A 19,195-nucleotide genomic window follows, 5' to 3' on the forward strand; every position below is an offset into this window, starting at 1 on the left:
AAGGACAAAAGCTGCAAGGGATAGCTGATTTCTTTTGGTCTTGCATGCTGGTGGAAAAAAAAATATTCAATACCCAGCCAGCTGTTTTGGAAGGTGATCAGTTGTTGCTGTGGCTCTGTGGCTCTGGCGTAGGCCAGTGGCTATGGCTCCGATTAGACCCCTAACTTGGGACTCTCCATATGCCACCGGAGTGGCCCTAGAAAAGGCAAAAAGACCAAAAAAAAAAAAAAAAAATCTTTCACATAGCATTACTTGCTATCTTTCTTTGCTACCCAATCATCAGTCAGATTTAGAACTATTTGAGCAAACAACTTTGAAGAACTACTTTTAAATTAACCTAGAGGGTTCCTATCATGGCTTAGCAGGTTAAGAACCCAACTAGTATATTCATAAGGATGTGGATTCGATCCCTGGCCTCATTCAGTAAGTTAAGGATCCGGTGTTTCCATGAGCTATGGTGTAGGTAACAGAAATGGCTAGGATCTGGCGTTGCTCTCGCCGTTGCATAGGCTGGCAGCTGCAGCTCTGATTCAACCCCTAGTCTGGGGAAGTCCATATGCTGCAGGTACAAATTAATTAACTCAATTGTTCTATAAATTGATACTGAATTTTTCTTAAGACTATAGGAGTTCCCACTGTGGTGCAGCAGAAACGAATCTGACTAGTATCCATGAAGATACAGGTGCAATCCCTGGCCTCGTTCATTGGGTGGGGGAATCCTCTGTTACCGTGAGCTGCAAATCAAAGACAGCTTGGATCTCATGTTGCTGTGGCTGTGGCGTAGGCTGGCAGCTGTAGCTCTTACGTGACCCCTAGCCTGGGAACTTCCATAAGCTGTGGGTTCAGCTCTAAAAACCACACACACAAAAAAAACAAAAACCTATAAATCAGTGTTCCTTGGACATGCTGCTAGTTCATGAACCCCTTGAAACTGGCTCACAACAGGATAAGTCACTTGTACCAGAATGTAAATCTACTAAGTCACTAACAGTTTAGATGGGCTGAGGGTTTTTTTAGAGCAAGACTTTCTCAGTGAAGAAAGAAGTATATTCATTTCTAACACAAGCTCCTTATTTTGCACCTTAAATAGCAAAGAAACTAAAGATGGCAAAGTAAGAAACCAATGACAACACTTCTAACAAATATAAGTGATCAGATATCCCCACAAACCACAGAATATGGGTGAGTGAGAGCAAAACATTGATAACTAAGAGGTCTGGTAGTAACAGAGCTTTATGCTCAAAGAAATGAAGTTTCTTATCTAAGATGTTCAAAGAAATAAAATTTGAGTCAAGGGTTTTCTATCCAACCAGACTGATTTTCAATGACAAAAGAACAAATTGTTAGTAACATATAAGAATTCAGGGAATATTGATTTCATGAGCCCTTTCTCTCTCCTTTTTTTTTTTTTTTGTTTGTTTGGTTGGTTGGTTGGTTGGTTGGTTGGTTGGTTTTTTTTGGTCTCCTTAGGGCCATACCCCTGGCACATGGAAGTTCCCAGGCTAGGGGTTATATCAGAGCTGCAGCTGCTGGCCTATGCCACAGCCACAAACACAGGATCTGAGCCATGTCTGCAACCTATACCACAGTTCATGGCAATGCCAGATCCCTAACCCACTGAGTAAGGCCAGGAATTGAACCCACATCTTCACGGATACTAGTTGGATTTGTTACTCCTACACCACAATGGGAACTACAGATTGAATCTTCCCACAAATATTAGATGAAAATGTTAGTTTATTGCAGTCTGTACTAATGAATATTTACTCTGTAGGCATAATGAGCTTGAGTGTTTATGGATCAGTAATTTTCAGAAATATTTAATCATAAATGAACTATATAAAATGATAAATTAATGTGAACTTTTTTATTATTAGCATGTTATCAGGTGGTTCAGATGGTGTGATTGTGCTTTATGATCTTGAGAACGCCAGCAGACAACCTTATTACACATGTAAAGCAGTGTGTTCCGTTGGCAGGTGTGTATTAAAAATGTAATATATGAATTTATAAACAACAGAGTATTTTTTGCATCAAATGCAATACATGAAAGTAGCAGTCACATGAATGTCTCAAATTGTTCAAGTGATATATTTACGTGACTATCCCTTGACAATTGCTTGCAAATAATAACTGAAATTCGGGCATAGCTATTTTTAACATGTGACTTCCCCAAAACAACTTGGGTATCAATTTTCAAAAGGATTTTATTTTAAAGTGTTTGATTATGTTTTTTTTTAATCTACACCTATATAGCACTCCTCAGTAACTAATTTTAGTTTTTAATACTACTTAGCATAAGATTCATTTGAATCTTTTCAGCTAAATATAAACACAAATTAGATTTTTCAACTGTTGGAGTTCCCGTTTTGGCTCAGTGGAAACGAACCTGACTGGTATCTATGAAGATGCGGGTTCAATCCCTGGCCCTGCTCAGTGGGTTAAGTATTTGGCATTGCTCTGGCTATGGGATAGGCCAGCAGCTGTAGCTCCAATTCAACCCCTAGCCTGGAAACTTCCATATGCTGCACCTACGGCCCTAAAAAAAAAAAAGAAGAAGGGGAAATGTGTTAAAATATATAAATATATACATGACATAGAAATAAATGAAATACGAGTAGGTGCTGTAGTCCCTTTTTTGCAGCTGTCTCAGAAGGCCAGAACTGGCACATAAGATTTTCCTTCTTCGTGTCTTATTTCTTCAGGTAGCACCACATGTGTTCAAGGTCCTTTATCCTGTATTGAGATCTAAACCTTTGCCTTAAGGAATCAGAACTCTTGACAGTCCTATCTGCAGAGGGTTGTAGTAGTATTCTGTTTTTTTCTCATTACTGGAAATTTCTAACATACAAAAATTAAGTGTATGTTAATGAACTAGGTACCCATCACCCAGCTTCAACAACTATCTGTCAAACCAATTTTGTTTCATCTTTACCCATCTACTCAGGATTATTTTGAAGCAGATCTCAGAAGGGTATCATTTCATTCATAATTATTTTTATCCCTAAAAGATAAAAGATGCTTTACAAGTATAACTACCGTGTCACTATCTCACATTCAGTAATTCCTGATATTAAGTATCCACTTGGTGTTCCAGTGTCTCCATTGTCTCAAAAGTGTTTCTAAACAGCCAGTTTCTTTGCATTAAGATTCAGTAAAGACTGGAGTTCCTGTTGTGGCTCAGCGGTAAGAAACCTGACTAGTATCCATGAGGACACGGATTCAATCTCTGGCCTCGCTCAGTGGGTTAAGGACCTGGCATTGCCGTGAACTGTGATGTAGGCTGGCAGCTACAACTCTAATTCGACCCCTGGCCTGGGAACTTCCATATGACCTAAAAAGCAAAAAAAAAAAAAAAAAAGATTCAGTAAAGGATACATATACTGTGTGGATGGATAACTGGTTCAGAACATGTACTGCATCCCTCAGGATAGCACAGTATCATCACAAGGTGATATATGCTGATATCATAACTGGGTTTTTAACAAATCATGCTTCTGTGGGTGATGGCTTACATAAAAGTAGTGAATCCCATGAGCATCTACCAGTTGTGTTCTTTTTTATAGAAGTAAGGTCTTAATCAGAAGCAGTGCTGCTGTGTGGAACACCATGGAGGTATGAGAGGCAACAATTCTAAGAATGACAGTGCTAATAAAATGATACTCAGGGAAAGCAAATCCAAAACCAGAATAAATATCTTGCGCAGTAGGGAAAAAATCACTGTCCCCTTCATGAAGAGGTCCAGTATAGCTGGCTTATCCCTCCAGGCTATAGTACAGAAATAGCAAGTCCCTCACTTGATGAGCCTTAGTGAGAATCAAGCCTCCACATCATGCTGTGGGAGCCTAAAAGTAAAAATGCTTAGATATTCTCTTTCCCTGGACAGCTAGGACATGGTGTGTGATCTAGGTTTCACCATTCCTGAGACTGCTACTTGTTAATAGTATCAGTTTTGAGACTCAAATAAATCATTATCTCTACATTTTGATTGCTTTTTGTAGAAACCACCCTGATGTTCACAAATACAGTGTGGAGACTGTACAGTGGTATCCTCATGACACTGGCATGTTCACATCAAGTTCATTTGATAAAACTCTGAAAGTGTGGGATACAAATACCTTACAAGTGAGTACATTAAAACTTTTCCAGGTTGCTCTGTACGATGAAGGAGAATTTAGTCCTAAACCATTTTAGTGTGATTCTTTGGTAAGATGTTGTATATGTTAGATGTGAAAGGAGTATAGTGTGTAAGGTGAGCTAGACTGCTTGAGTTCATATCTTGGCTCTGCTTCTGACAAGCTTTATGATATTGGCAAGTGTCTAAACCTCTCTGTATTTATCTTTAAAAGGTAATGATTGTACTTTATAGAATAGTTGTGAGGATTAAATAGTTCAGTATCTAGAACAGTGCCTGGCCTATAGTAAGTGCTCAAAAACATCAGCTATTATTACTTACTTTATTATTCAAAAGCAACTATGGTCTAGTGGTGTAGGAAAGAATATTGGATTTATCTCCTATTGACCTAAAAACTTGAAGGAAAAGAAAGTTATTAATATTATAGCTTAGTAAACATAGACAATAGGTAATCATTTTTATATTTCATCATATTTATACTTCTAGGGCTGATTTTTCCCTGAGCTGTACTCCCAATGTCTTTAGCTGTCTATAGAACCTCTCTTACTTAAATGTAGTGGCGTCTCCTCAAACTTAACGTGTTCCTCCTCATATTCATTTAGTCCTCAAATCCTAGCACCTCTTCCTTCAAACTCTCAGATTTTTCTTTTCTGTTTTTTTTTCACCATAACTGTACCTCTATACAATAACTAAAAACTCCTAAATGATTTCCCTGCATTATTTTCCTTCCCACATTTTCCACAGAATTAATCAGAGTAAAGCAGTTCCATCCTCTCCACCCAAACCTTCTAGTGACTCCATTGTCTAAATTCAGCCTGGCAGTCTAAGTTCTCCATTACCTCACCTCCTACTTTCTCAACCTTAGCTTCTCCCTCTTTTCAACATAAATGATGTATTGCTGCTAAATTGATCTCATTTTGCCTTCTGAACATACTATATATTGTACTCCCTGTCTCAAGTCCCCTTCACTATGAAACTTCTCTGTTCTCTTATTCAACTTAAAACTGGAAGCTTGTACCCTTTGACCAAATTTTTTTATTTTTTCCACTACTTCTCCTGGTAATCATCACTTTATTCTCTGTTACTATTAGTTTGTTTTTTTAAGATTCTCCATGTAAGTGATATTATAAAGTATTTGTCTTTCTCTGTCTGTCTTACCTCACATAGTATAATGCCCTCAAGTTCAAGTCATGTTGTCACAAATATCAGGATTTAATTCTTTCTCATGGCTGGATAATATTTCATTGGGGGGTGTGTGTGTGTGAGATATCTCCTTTATCCCTTCATGCACTGATGGATACTTAGATTGTTTCCCTGACTTGGCTATTATAAATATTACTGTAGAAAACATGAAGGCACCGATATCTCTTTGAGATAGTGATTTCATTTCCTTTGGCTGTATACCCAGAAGTGGAATTGCTGGATCATATGGCTCTATTTTTTCTTTTTCTTTTTTTTTTTTTTGGTTGGGGGGGGGGGGAACACTCACCTGCGGCATATGGAAGTTCCCAGGCTAGAGGTTGAATGACAGCTGTAGCTGCCAGCCACAGCCACAGCCACAGTAATGCAGGATTCAAGCCACATCTCCCACCTGCACCACAGCTCACAGCAACGTCAGATCCTTAACCCACTAAGCAAGGCTAGGAATTCACCCCACATCCTTACGGATGTAAGTCAGCTTTGTAACCCACTGAGCCACAATGGGAACTCCAATTTTTAATTTTTTGAGAAACCTCCATATTGTTTTCCATAGTGGCTGCACCACTTTACATTCCTACTAACAGTCACAATGGTTTCCTTTCCTCCGTATCCTCACCAACACTTGCTATCTCTTGTCTTTTTGATTGTTCTAAGAGATGTGAGGTGATAGCTCAATGTGGTTTTTATTTGCATTTCCCTGGTGATTAGTGATATTGAACAACTTTTCATGTTTCTTTTGGCCATTTATCTATCTTCACTGAAAAAAATGTCTATTTGTGTCCTCTGCCCAGTTTTTATTCAGATTGCTTGGGTTTTTGGCTGTTGAGTTGTATGAGTTTTTTATGTATTTTGGTATTAACCTTTTATCAGATATGTAACTTGCAAGTATTTTCTCCCATTCTGTAGGTTGCCCTTATACTGTTGAGTGTTTGCTTTGCTGTGCAGAAGCTTTTTAGTTTGATGTAGTTCCATTTGCTTATTTTTGCTTTTGTTACCTTTGTTTTTGGTGTCAAATCCAAACAGTCTTCACCAAGAGCAATATCAGTGATTTCTTCTAGGAGTTTTATGGTTTCAGGTCTTAGGTTCAAGTCTTTAGTCCATTTTGAGTTAATCTACCTCTGTGGTGTAAGATAGTGCTCCAAGATAGTGGTCCAGTTTTATTCTTTTGCACGTGGTTGTTCAGTCTTCCCAACACCATTTTTTGAGAAGACTATCTTTTCCCCATTGTATATTATTGGCTCCTTTGTTGTAGATTAATTGACTATATATGCCTGGGTTTATTTCTGGACTCTATTCTAGTCCACTGATTTCTGTGTCCATTTTTATGCCAGTACCATACAATTTTGATTACTATAGCTTTGCAGTACAGTAGTGCTCCGTTATCCATGTGGAATGTTCTAAGACCCCTAATGGGTGCCTGAAACCACAAATACTACCAAACCATGTATATATACGTACACATATACTGTGTTTTTTCCCATGCTAATGTGTGGGTAGTGTATGTAGCGTGGATCAAGTAGGTAATTTAACATCTGGGCAGGACAAGCAAGATTTCGTCATGCTCCTCAGACAGCTTGTTATTTTAAACTTATGAATTATTTATTTCTGGAATTTTCCATTTAATATTTTCAACACACAGTTGGCCTCAGGTAACTGAAACTGAGGAAAGTGAAACAATAGATAAGGGGGGGCTACCATACAGCCTGAAATCGGGAAGTGTGATACCCCCCACACTTTGCTCTTCTTTCTCAAGATTACTTTAGCAATTCAGGGTCTTTTGTAGTTCCATGCAAATATGAGGATTTTTCTTTCCTATTTCTGTGAAAAATGCCACTGGGAATTTGGTATGGGTTGCATTAAATGTGTAGATTGCGTTAAGTATCATGGACATTTTGACATTGTTAATTCTTTCAGTCCATTGGTATGGAATATGTTTTTATTTATTCATATCTTCAGTTTCTTTTATCAAGTTCTTATAGTTTTCAGAGTGTACCTTTCATCTCCCTAGTTAAATTTACTTCTAGGTATTTTACTCTTTATGCTGTATTTGTAAATGGAATTGTTTTCTTAATTTCTCCTTCTGATAGTTTGTTATTAGTATATAGAAATTCAGCTGATTTTTTTTAATATATTTTGAATCCTGTAACTTTACTGAATTCAATTTATTCTAACAGTTTTTTTTGTGAACTCTTTAGGGTTTTCTGTGTATAGTCTTATGTCATCTGCAGATAGACAGTTTTATTTTTTTAATTTTTTTATTAATGATTTTTATTATTTTCCATTATAGCTGGTTTATAGTATTCTGTCAGTTTTCTACTGTACAGCAAGGTGACCCAGTCACACGTACATATATACATTCTTTTTTGTCATACTGTGCTCCATCATAAGTGTCTAGATATAATTCCCAGTGCTATACAGCAGGATCTCACTGCTTATCCATTCCAAAGGCAATAGTTTGCATCTATTAACCCCAAGCTCCCAGTCCATCCCACTCCCTCCCCCTTCGCAACCACAAGTCTGTTCTCCGTGTCCATGATTTTCTTTCTGTGGAGGTTCATTCGTGCCATGTATTAGATTCCAGGTGTAAGTGATATCATATGGTATTTGTGCAGATACAGTTTTACTTTTTTCTCTCTAGTCTGAATGCCTGATATTTCTTTTTCTTGCTTAATTGCTTTGGCTAGGACTTCTAGCACTGTTGAATAAAGTGACAAGAGTGGGCATCCTTGTCTCCTCCCTGATCTTAGAGGAAGAGCATTCAGCTTTTAACTGTTGAGTATGTTGAGTTACCTATGGGCTTATCATATATGACTTTTATTTTTTTTATTTTTCATTTTTGTCTTTTGTCTTTTTAAGGCTGCACACATGGCATATGGAGGTTCCCAGGCTAGGGGTCGAATCGAAGCTGTAGCTTAACCCACTGAGCAAGGCCAAGGATCAAACCCACAGCCTCACAGATACTAGTTGGGTTCAGTAACCACTGAGCCACGATGGGAACTCCATATATGACCTTTATTATGTTGGGGTACTTTTTCACTCTATACCCAGTTTATTGAGGAAAATAATTACACTTCTTAATATAAGTCTATACCCATTCATAATTTTTTTTAATTCCTAACATACCAGGAATAATAGAAGGGAAATTCTTTACACTGTCATTTACACATGACATGAACATGGAAAATCCAAAAGAAACTCTAGTAAAATTATAATATAGAAAATTTACGAGTTCCTGTGGTGGCTCAGTGGTTAACGAATCCAACTAGGAACCATGAGGTTGCAGGTTCAATCCCTGGCCTTGCTCAGTGGGTTAAGGATCTGACGTTGCTGTGAGCTGTGGTGTAGGTTGCAGACGCAGCTTGGATCCTGTGTTGCTGTGGCTCTGGCTACAGCTCCAATTCAACCCCTGGCGTGGGAACCTCCATATGCCGCAGGAGCAGCCCTACAAAAGGCAAAAAGACAAAATAAATAAATAAATAAAATAAAATAAAATAAAATTTAGCAAAGTTGCTAAGTATAAGGTCAGTTGTAGTTCAGAATTCCAGGTACAAAGAATTATAAAATGAAATTTTAAAATTAATTTAGTTTACAATTGTAGCACAAGTCATCATATACCTAGTAAGAAATTGAAAAGTTTATAGAACCACTCAACACTGCACAGAAAACTGTATTATAGTATTAAGAGAAACTAGGACCTAAATAAATTGTGGGATATAGCACATTCAAGAATTCAAAGCTTGGAGTTCCTGTCGTGGCTCAGTGATTAACAAATCCAACTAGGAGCCATGCGGTTGCAGGTTCGATCCTTGGCTCCACTCAGTGGGTTAAGGATCCAGCGTTGCTGTGGTGTGGCTCAAATCTGGTGTTGCTATGGCTGTGATGTAGGCTGGTGGTTACAGCTCCGATTGGACCCCTGACCTGGGAACCTCCATATGCTGCGTGTGCGGCCCTAAAAAGACCAAAAAAAAAAAAAAAAAAAGAATTCAGAGACTCAAGAGTATCAGCAAGATGGCGGAGTAGAAAGACCCTGAGCTCACCTCCTCTCATAGGCATATCAAAATCACAACTACTTGTAAAACAGCCATGAGAAATGAAGACCAGAACCTACCAAAAAAACTCTCCTTCATCTAAAGATAAAAAAGGAACCACCGCAAGGCCAAGGCAAATAGGAGGGATGGAGTCACAATATAGTCAAATCCCATACACCCTGGTGGACTATCAAAAAATGGGAGAATAATTACAGCTGCAGAGGTTTTCCCAAAGGAGTGAGAAGTCCATGCTACATATCAGGCCCCACAGCCCAGGGGTCCCTACAAAGAAGACAAGCCCCGGGACATTTTGCTTAGAAGGCCAGTGCTTACTTTTGAAAGTCCCCAAGGGCTGTGGGAGATAGAGACTACACTTTTAAAGGGTGTACACAAAATCTTACACCCTCTAGAAACCAGGGCAGAAGCAGTGATTTGATAGAAGTTCAGGTGAGACCTACCTACTGATTTTGGAGAGTCACTCAGGCAAGAGGCAACTACAGCTCATCCTAGGAACATATACACGGGTAGCATCCACTTTTGGGAGCTCCTTCTACCAAGTGAACACTGGTGCTGGCAAGTGCCATTTAGGAATCTTCCCTCTAGCTTCTCAGCCCTAGACCCCAGCCCTGCTCTGGTCCAACAGTCTGCAGGCACTGATGCTGGGATGCCTCGGGCCAGTCAGCTGGATGTGGATATAACATCACTTACCATTCGACAAGCTGTCTTAGGACCCCTTTAGCCCACAGCCACCTCTGAACAAGACAGCCCTGCCCACCAGAGGGCCCAGGACCTGGCTGCACACACCACTGCACAGGCACTGACCTGACACCTATAGGGACCTATAGCCAGAGACTAGGGCACAGCACCACCCACTAGTGGGAAAGCGCCAGCCACAGAATTCCTGGAGCCCTGCCTTCACCAACTAGCAGTCAGACACCAGCCACAAGAAAACCATAGTCCCATAGTCTGCAAACCTGACCACTCACTAGCAGGTCAGATTCTGCCCTGGTAGCAGCTAGGCTGGGCCTCACCTGCTAGCAAGCCAAGATAAGCTTTAAGGCACCCCAAGCCCCATAGCCAACTGTGTCAGGAACCAGCCACATCCACCAGCAACCTGATACTTCCGCTAGAACCCCCTGGCCCCTACAACCAGACCCCAAGACCTAGCTTTGCCTGATAGTAGGCTGGCACTAGTCCCAGGACCAGACTTTACTTACCAGTTAGCAGGCAACAGCCCCAGGGTTCCACAGTTAGCTACCTTATGACCCATTCCCAACAACCAGTGGCCAGCACACTCCACACAAGGCAGGACCTGGCAACCAAACAGACTGAGGACCAACCAATCCTACCAGACTGCTCACACAGTCAGCCCACTACAACAGAAAGGCCCTCATGGGGGAACCCTTAGAACATATAAAACTGGTGATAAGGGGAATGTGCTGCTGGGAAGCATAAGCCATTTCCTACAAAAGGCCACTTCTTCAAGGCTGGGGATCATAACCAACCTACCAGATACATAAAAATAAAAACAGCAAGTTAGGCAAGGTGAGGTGACAGTGAAACATGTTCCAAATGAAGGAACAACATAAAACCCCAGCAGAAAGAGCTAAGAGAAATGGGGATAGGCAGTCTACCCAACAAAGAGTTTGGGGTAGTGATTGTAAAGATAATCACAGAACTCCGGAGAAGAATGGATGTACAGAGTGAGAAGTTAGAAGTTTTTAACAAAGAGTTAGAAAATATAAAGAACAACCAGAGATGAAATAAACCTAAAAGAAATCAACAGTAAGCTAAATGATACAGAGGAACATATCAGTGCACTGGAAGACAAGATAGCAAAAATCATTGATGCTAAGCAGGAAAAAGAAAAAGAAATGAGGACAGTTTAAAAGACCTCTGGGACAACATCAAGTGTACTGATATTTGCACTGTAGGAGTCCCAGAAGGAGATGAGAGGGAGACAGGAGCTGAGAACTTAATTAAAGACAGGCTAGCTGAAAACTTTCCTACCTGTGAAAGGAAATAGACATCTAAGTCCAGGAAGCTCAGAATTCCATACAGGATTAAGCAAAATTGGAACACACCAATACACATTGTACTTAAAGTGTCAAAAATTAAAGATACACAGAAAATATTTAAAGCAGCAAGGGAAAAGCAAAAATTACATATAAAGTGAATCCCATAAGGCTATCAGCTGAATTTTCAGCAGAAACTCTACAGGCCAGAAGGGAATAGCATGATTTATTTAAAGTGATGAAAAGGAAAAAAAAAGACCTACAATCAGTAATCCTCTACCCAGCAAGACTCTTATCCAGATCTGATGGAGAGATTAAAAGTTTCACAGATAAACTAAAGTTAAATTAGTTCACCACCATCAAATCAGCTTTACAAGAAATGTTAAAGAAACAACTTCTCATTTACAAGAAATGTTTAAGCAAAAAAGAAAAAAATACAGCAAAAACATGAAAATCACAAAAGGAAAAAACTCATTGAAATGACAAACATAATAAAGGCAGGAAATTGTCCAAGCACAAGACTAGTAGGAAGGTTAATAGACAAAAATAGTAAAATCATCTCTATCCACAATAATAAGCAGTTAAGGGGTACATAAAACAATTACATGTAAACAGTGATATCAAAAACTAATTATTAGGAGAGGAGAGTACAAATGCCCAGTTGTTAAAATGCATTTGAAATTAGGAGATCAGCAATTTAAAGCAGTCATGTATTTAGAGAGATTGCTATACATAAACTCCATGTTAACCACAAGCCAAAAATCTATAGATAAACACACAAAAAAGAAAAAGGAATTCAAACATAACACTAAAGATAGTCTTCAACTCACTAGACAAGAGGAGTTCTCTGGTGGCATGGCAGGTTAAGGATCCAGTATTGTCAGTGCAGTAGAGAGTGTTCAGTTCCTTGCCTGGGAACTTTTGCATGCCATTGGCACAACCAAAACAAATACAAAACAAATCACTAAAGAAAAGAACAAAAGAGGAAGAAAGAAACAAAAAAGAAACAAACAAACAAAAACAAAGACAACCCTGAAACAACTGACAGAATGGCAATAAGAACACACATATCAATAATGACTTTATATGTAAATGGACTCAATACTCCAATCAAACGACATAGAGTGGCTAAATGGATACTAGAAGACCCATATATATGCAGCCTATAAGAGACTCCCTTGAGAGCTAAAAGACAGATTGAAAGCAAGGGCATGCAAGAGGGGCCAAAAGGGATTAAGAGGTACAAACTACCATGCATAAAATTTAAGAGATACAAGGATATATACTACAACACAGGGAATGTGGCCAGTATTTTATAATAACTATAAACAGATTGTAATCTTTAAAAATTGTGAATCACTATGCTGTACACCTGAAGCTTGTATAATATTATACATCAACTATACCTCAATTTGAAAAAGAAAAAAGAATTAGAAGGCTCAATAATGTAAAGATAACAGTTTCTAATATGATCTATAGAATCAGTGCATTTCTCAGCTATCCAGACAGAGAACATGGAGGGTGGACTTTCTCTGAGTGGTAGTTGAGTAGGGGGTCAGAGGGCCTTACTCTGGTTAGGTTAGAATTTCTCTTCTTGGTTGGTAGAAGTTCCATTACTTAGAAGGTTAGAACCAACTTTCTTTTAAGGGTGAGAATTAGGGGAGAAGGAAGGATGGGAAATCAGATAGGAAAATGCCCTAGATCTGATGTGGTGCTTCCCTTGCCTGGGGCTAAACTCCCTGATAAGTTCAGCGTAAATGGATGGATAGTCCTACCTTAAAAGAAAAGGTTCTGAGAGTTCCCATCGTGGCGCAGTGGTTAACGAATCTGACTATAACCATGAGGTTGCAGGTTCAGTCCCTGGCCTTGCTTAGTGGGTTAAGGATCTGGCATTGCTGTGACCTGTGGTGTAGGTCGCAGACTCGGCTCAGATCTGGCGTTGCTGTGGCTCTGGTGTAGGCCGGCGGCTACAGCTCCGATTAGACCCTAGCCTGGGAACCACCACATGCCATGGGTGTGACCCTAGAAAAGGCAAGAAGACAAAAAAAAAAGAAAGAAAAAGTTCTTGTTGTTTGGTCCTCCATTTATAACACAAAGAAGAGTAGTATTTTTCTATGTAGATGTAAAAACAAAAAAATTATATATACAGGTGTGCAGATAAATGTGTGGTTTTTTTTCCTTAGGAGAAAAAACTATTATGGTCACTGGGAGCCAAATTTGAGAAGGTAGTCTGGTTAGAAATAAGGATCTTCTAGAGTTCACGCTGTGGCACAGTGGGTTAAGAACCCCACTGGAGCGGCTTGGGCCATTGTGGAGGTGCACATTCAATCCCAGCCCAGGTGCAGGGGGTTAATGGATCTAGAATTGCTGCAGCTGCAGCTTTGGATTCAGTCCCTGGCCAGGGAACTTCCATATGCCATGGCTGTGGCCATTAAAAAAAGGGATCTTGGAGTTCCCATCGCAGCTCAGTGGCTAACAAATCCGACTAGGAACCATGAAGTTGCGAGTTTGATCCCTGGCCTCACTCAGTAGGTTAAGGATCCAGCTCGAATCCCAAGTTGCTGTGGCTGTGGTATAGGCCAGTGGCTACAGCTCTAATTAGACCCCTAGACTAGAAACCTCCATATGCCACGGATGTGGCCCTAGAAAGAGACAAAAAAAAAAAGAGGATCTCCTTCTGAGTGGGATGCATGAAAAGTTAGCTATTTGGAGCTGTTATTCCCTCACTACTACTACAGGGCCTCTCTCTGCCCAGCCCACCCTTCTGAGGGGAGCCAACACTAGTTGGTTAACAGGTGGAAGCCCGTGACAACAGGAGCTGTCACCTGCTCTCTGGGGCTTTTGGTTTAAAAAGATACACATGTATTTATACACACAGGGTTTTGGAAATCGGAGTTGTCTGGTCAACTTGAGCATGTTGACAAGGGGGTATTAGGGTTATTTTCCAGTGGGACTAGCATGTCACTAAAGCAGGCCTTTTGATATATTAAAAATTTTTTTTCTTAAACAAAAGAAAAGTTTAGATTTTAATCATATTCAAAGGGTTTCTAAGTCTTTGTTTTACAGAATTCCTTGTTTGCTTCAGCTGTCTCCTTCCTCTCTGTTCTTGGAGGAAGTGGGTCCTGACTGGAGTCAACACACTTGTAATTTTGTATCCTGGTGTCTATTCTTTTGGAGTGTGAAGTATTCCCTTCCTTTGTTAAGATTCCTGAGGAGTTATTTTTTTCTTTTACAACAAAAACCCAACCTTTTGTCCCTTAAAAAAAAAAATCAGTGCATTTCTGATTTAAAACTTTGCAGAATTCTTTTTGTGGAAACTGACTAGCTAATTCTAATGTGTATATGTAAGTGCAAAGGGACAAGGCACTCTTGAAGAATGAAGTTTGAGGACTTCACTACCTAGACTTAACCATAAACTAAATATGCTAACTAAGGCATCATCATATTGGTACAAGTAAACACACGGGAACAGGGTAGAGAATCAAGACACACAACTATTACTGTATAATCATTTGGGTTATGGTAAAAGTAGCTCTGCAGTGAATTAGGGAAAGGAAAGCCTTTTCCATAAGTGGTGCTGGATCAACTAGATATCCATTTTAAAAAATGAATCTTAACTCTTCCCTCACACCAGACACAAAAGTCAGTTTTAAGGTAAGTCAAATTTAAGATAAAGCTTAAAGGTGAAAAAGGAAAATATGTCGGTGGCTTAAGACAGGTAAAGACACAAAAATTATAAACCAGAAAGACAGAGTGATAATTTGAGCTACATTAGAATTAGGAATCTCTGTTTATCAAAAAACACCATTACAGGAGTTCCCGTTGTGGCGCAGCGGAAACGAATCCAACTCGGAACCATGAGGTTGCAGGTTCTATCCCTGGCCTCGCTCAGTGAGTTAAGGATCCAGCATTGCCATGAGCTGCAGTGTAGGTTGCAGATGTGGGTCAGATCTGGCGTTGCTATGGCTGTGGTATAGGCCAGCAGCAACAGCTTGTATTAGACCCTTAGCCTGGAAACTTCCATATGCCGCAGGTGCAGCCCTAAAAAAGACAAAAGGCAAAAAAAAAAGAGCACTGTTAAAGAAGTGTAAAAGTAAGCTATGGAATGGGAGATGATATATATGACAGATGCATATATTTGAAAAAGGACTGGTGTACAGTTTATAATCTACAAAAATTAAAACAGTCCTGTAGAAAAATAGGCAAATCACTTGAATAGGCACTTCAAGAAAGAGGATATCCAAATAGCCAATAAATAAAAATGTTCAACTTTATTAATTTTGCACCTGGATTTGTTCTTTAAGTGTATGAGATACTTTTCTGTACCCTCCAGAATGACCAAACTTAAAGAGGTTGAGGATAACAAGTACACATGTTGCTAATGAAATTACAAGTTGGTACAGATATTTGGTATTGACTAAAGCCAAATATGTGTCCACCCTTTTACCCAGCAGTTATACTTTTGAGTATATAAATGCATATGTATGTGTACTAAAGGATATATATAAGAATGTTCATAGCAGCACTGTTCACAGTAATCAAAAACTGAAAAAACTCAAATGTCCATTAAGAGCCAAATGAAATCTGATAAATTTTACATTAAAATACTTCCCAACAATAAGGGAACCCTTCTATATTAGCAAAATATATGAATCTTACATAATATTGGACAAAATAACCAAACACTAAAGAGTGCCTAATACATAATTCTCTTTGTAGGAGGTTCAAAAAGACAAAACTAACCTAATGGTGATAAGAGGTCTGTATGGTGGTTTTCTTGGTGCGATTTGTAAGGGGATTCTAGGAAACCTTCTGGGGTATTTGTAATGTAATGTTTGTAATGTTCTTTTTGTTTGTTTTTTCCCTTTTCTATGGCCTCTTCCTGAAGCATTTGGAGGTTCCCAGGCTAGGGTCTAATCAGAGCTGTAGCCACCGGCCTACACCAGAGCCACAGCAACGTGGGATCCGAGCCACATCTGTGATCTACAGCATAGTTCATGGCAACGCCAGATCCTTAACCTACTGAGTAAGGCCAGGGATTGAACCCTCAGCCTCATGGTTCCTAGTCGGATTTGCTAACCACTGAGCCATGACAGGAACTCCTGTAAGGTTCTATTTTATAATATAGATGGTCATTATTTTGTGAAAATTCACCTTGTGAAAATTGACCTGTGCAGTTATGATTTGTCTACTCTTCTGTATGTTTCTGTTGTTATACCTCATTTGAAAGTGTGACTTTGGAATGTGGAACTAATGGTTAGGACTCTATGATTTCACTACCACAGCCCAGGTTTGATCCCTGGTCTGGGAATTGAGATCCCAGATCAAGCTACTGCTTGCTGCGGCAAAAAAGGCAAAAAAAAAGTGTGGTTTTTAGTTAAATTTTTCAATTGAAGTAATTGAAATTAATAAGGCATACATTTGAATTTTCTTTTTTTAAAAAAATACACTTTTTTTCCCCCCGTTTTTGGCCATACCCACAACATATGAAAGTTCCCAGGCCAGGGATCAAATCCGAGCCACATCCATGACCCACATCACAGCTGTAACAATGCCTTCACCCACATCACTGGGCTGAACTCCCTGGATTTTCTTTCTTTAACATTGACCTCTGTTAAAAATCTAAGATATCTTGGAGTTCCCATTGTGGCTCAGAGGGTTAAGAACCTGACATAGTCTCCATGAGGACGTGGGTTCAATCCCTGGCCTTGGTTAAGGATCCAGCATTGATTCATGGCAGTGGTATAGGCCTACAGCTGCAGCACCAATTTGACTCCTAGCCTGAGAACTTCCTAATGCCGCAGGTGTGGCTGTAGTAAGAAAAAAAAAAAAGAAATTAGAGACAGTCAAAATCTGGATTTAAAGAGGAAGGAAGAAGATTAATTAGGAGGAACTTGGGTGAAAAGGATTTTGTTTTCTTGTCCTGGGAAGGGGCTGCTATTAACGTGAAATAGACTTGAACATTTTTTAGTGCTAATGGTAATGAGCCAGAGAGAGAGAGTTTATAGATACTCCGGATAGAGGAAATAATGTATAGGGTGAGATTTCTGACAGTATTGAAAGGGATCTGAACACAGGTGAGGAAATTAACTTTAAAAATGAGGAAAGGGAGTTCCCATTGTGGCTCAGTGTGGTTAATGAACCTGACTAGTATCCATGAGGAAGTGGGTTCGATCCCTGGCCCTGCTCAGTTGGTGAAGGATTTGGTATTGTGGTGAGCTGTGATGTAGGTCATAGACACCGTTCGGATCCCATGTTGCTGTGGCTGTGGTGGAGGCCAGCAGCTGCAGCTCTTATTTGACCCCTAGCCTGGGAACTTCCATAAGCCTTGGGTGTGGCTCTAAAAAGACATACATAAGAGGAAGGGTCATTTTTTTCCATGGTAACAGAATGAAGAAGGTGAAGAGATGGTGGAAGCAAACGTGTTTATAGGTTTGTTGATACAACATGAAGGGAATTCTCGTTGATGGCCCCTATTTTCTCTTTGGACTAAAAGATCAGATCACCTGTTGTGATGAAGTGGTAATGTTTGTGGAGAGTGGAGAGGTTTGAAATAGCTGCAAATATTGCAGAGACAGTTGGTGAAATTGTAGTATCAGCAGTCAATACAAAAGCTCAGTTGAAGTGAATTATCTTTTATAGTGATACTAGTCTGCCCTACTATAAGATTTTCTTCATCTGGACTGGGTAGAGATCACTAACTCTAGACTCTGGCCAAGTCTTTTTATGAACTCTTTTTGCAAATAAAGTGTTATCGTAACAACTTGCATATAGGTGCATTGAAGGCAGGCATTTGGAGTCTTCCGGGGTTGAGGTCTTGTCAAGTAGGATGATAACAACAAAGGAGTTAAAGATATTGGCAGCTAAAGTATTGAACCTTGAAATCCAAGCTGAAGAAGGAGAAGAAGTGAAGCCGATGATGAGAGTGCCTTGGGTGTAGTAGCTAAAGTTGCATGGAACTGAGAGGCACAGTACTGGCTAGATCATCTATGTAGATGCTAAAGTTTCCCAGAATGGAGTAGAGAGGAAGATGGTGAACAAGGTAGTTGTCTTAATCTCTGGAATTTATTACAGAAAAATAAATAAATTGCTAACAGTTGACTTAGAAATTGCTAACAATGTGAAAATAAGTATATAGAAAATGTGTTGCTTTTGTGTTTGTAATTAGAACTTACCCTTATTTTAAATGTCTTTTGATTACCAGACTGCAGATGTATTTAATTTTGAAGAAACAGTTTATAGTCATCATATGTCTCCAGTTGCCACCAAGCACTGTTTAGTAGCAGGTTTGTACACTTGTTCTTTTGTTTTCTACATATTAAAAACTTTCTCCCTTTTAATATCTAGTTAGTTTTAATATAAACATTTTAACCCAAATGAAAAGCAAAATTCTTTTTTAAAAAAGTGTATGTTACTGTTTATATTCAGTTTAACAGATACTGTGCAAGTCAGGCACTGAGCTAGATTTCAAGTGGCTAGAATTCAAAGATTAAGAAAGCACATTTCTGTTCCCTTAAGAGTTAATTTTAAACACCAAAGTTTCAAAAATTTTGCAAGAACAAAATTTGGCAGCTTTTTCAATTTGACACAGTAAAATAAGAAAATGACTTCCTTTTCTCTAATTAAACATGTGATTCAGATTAAACATCCAATTTTATGAAAGCATTTTTCATATATGAAGAAAAATGTTTTACTGGTATTGGGAATGAGGTCCCTGTGATAACATTATTGCTTTGACACAGCATGGATTTCCTCACTTCTGGGCATCAGTCCACTGCTTCGTCTATAAAGAGTTCACTAACCTGTTTTTGAGATCT

At 39.2% G+C, this 19,195-nt stretch overlaps 1 protein-coding gene across 5 annotated transcripts in view; it reads left to right on the plus strand.

The window, feature by feature from the left end:
- The window catches only part of ERCC8 (ERCC excision repair 8, CSA ubiquitin ligase complex subunit), a 65,699-nt gene that overhangs the window by 16,747 nt on the left and 29,757 nt on the right, over positions 1-19,195 (plus strand). For 3 of the 5 annotated variants that reach the window (XM_047754996.1, XM_047755140.1, XM_047755061.1), the window contains exons 3-5: positions 1,878-1,979; positions 4,002-4,125; positions 18,583-18,664. In XM_047754996.1, coding sequence (XP_047610952.1) covers positions 1,878-1,979; positions 4,002-4,125; positions 18,583-18,664 — 308 coding nt within the window. The remainder of the gene's footprint in view (positions 1-1,877; positions 1,980-4,001; positions 4,126-18,582; positions 18,665-19,195) is intronic. The other 2 variants (XM_047755217.1, XM_047755294.1) reach the window with 2 other exon arrangements.

Source organism: Phacochoerus africanus, chromosome 1 (assembly GCF_016906955.1).
Source record: "Phacochoerus africanus isolate WHEZ1 chromosome 1, ROS_Pafr_v1, whole genome shotgun sequence".
Taxonomy (NCBI): domain Eukaryota; kingdom Metazoa; phylum Chordata; class Mammalia; order Artiodactyla; family Suidae; genus Phacochoerus; species Phacochoerus africanus.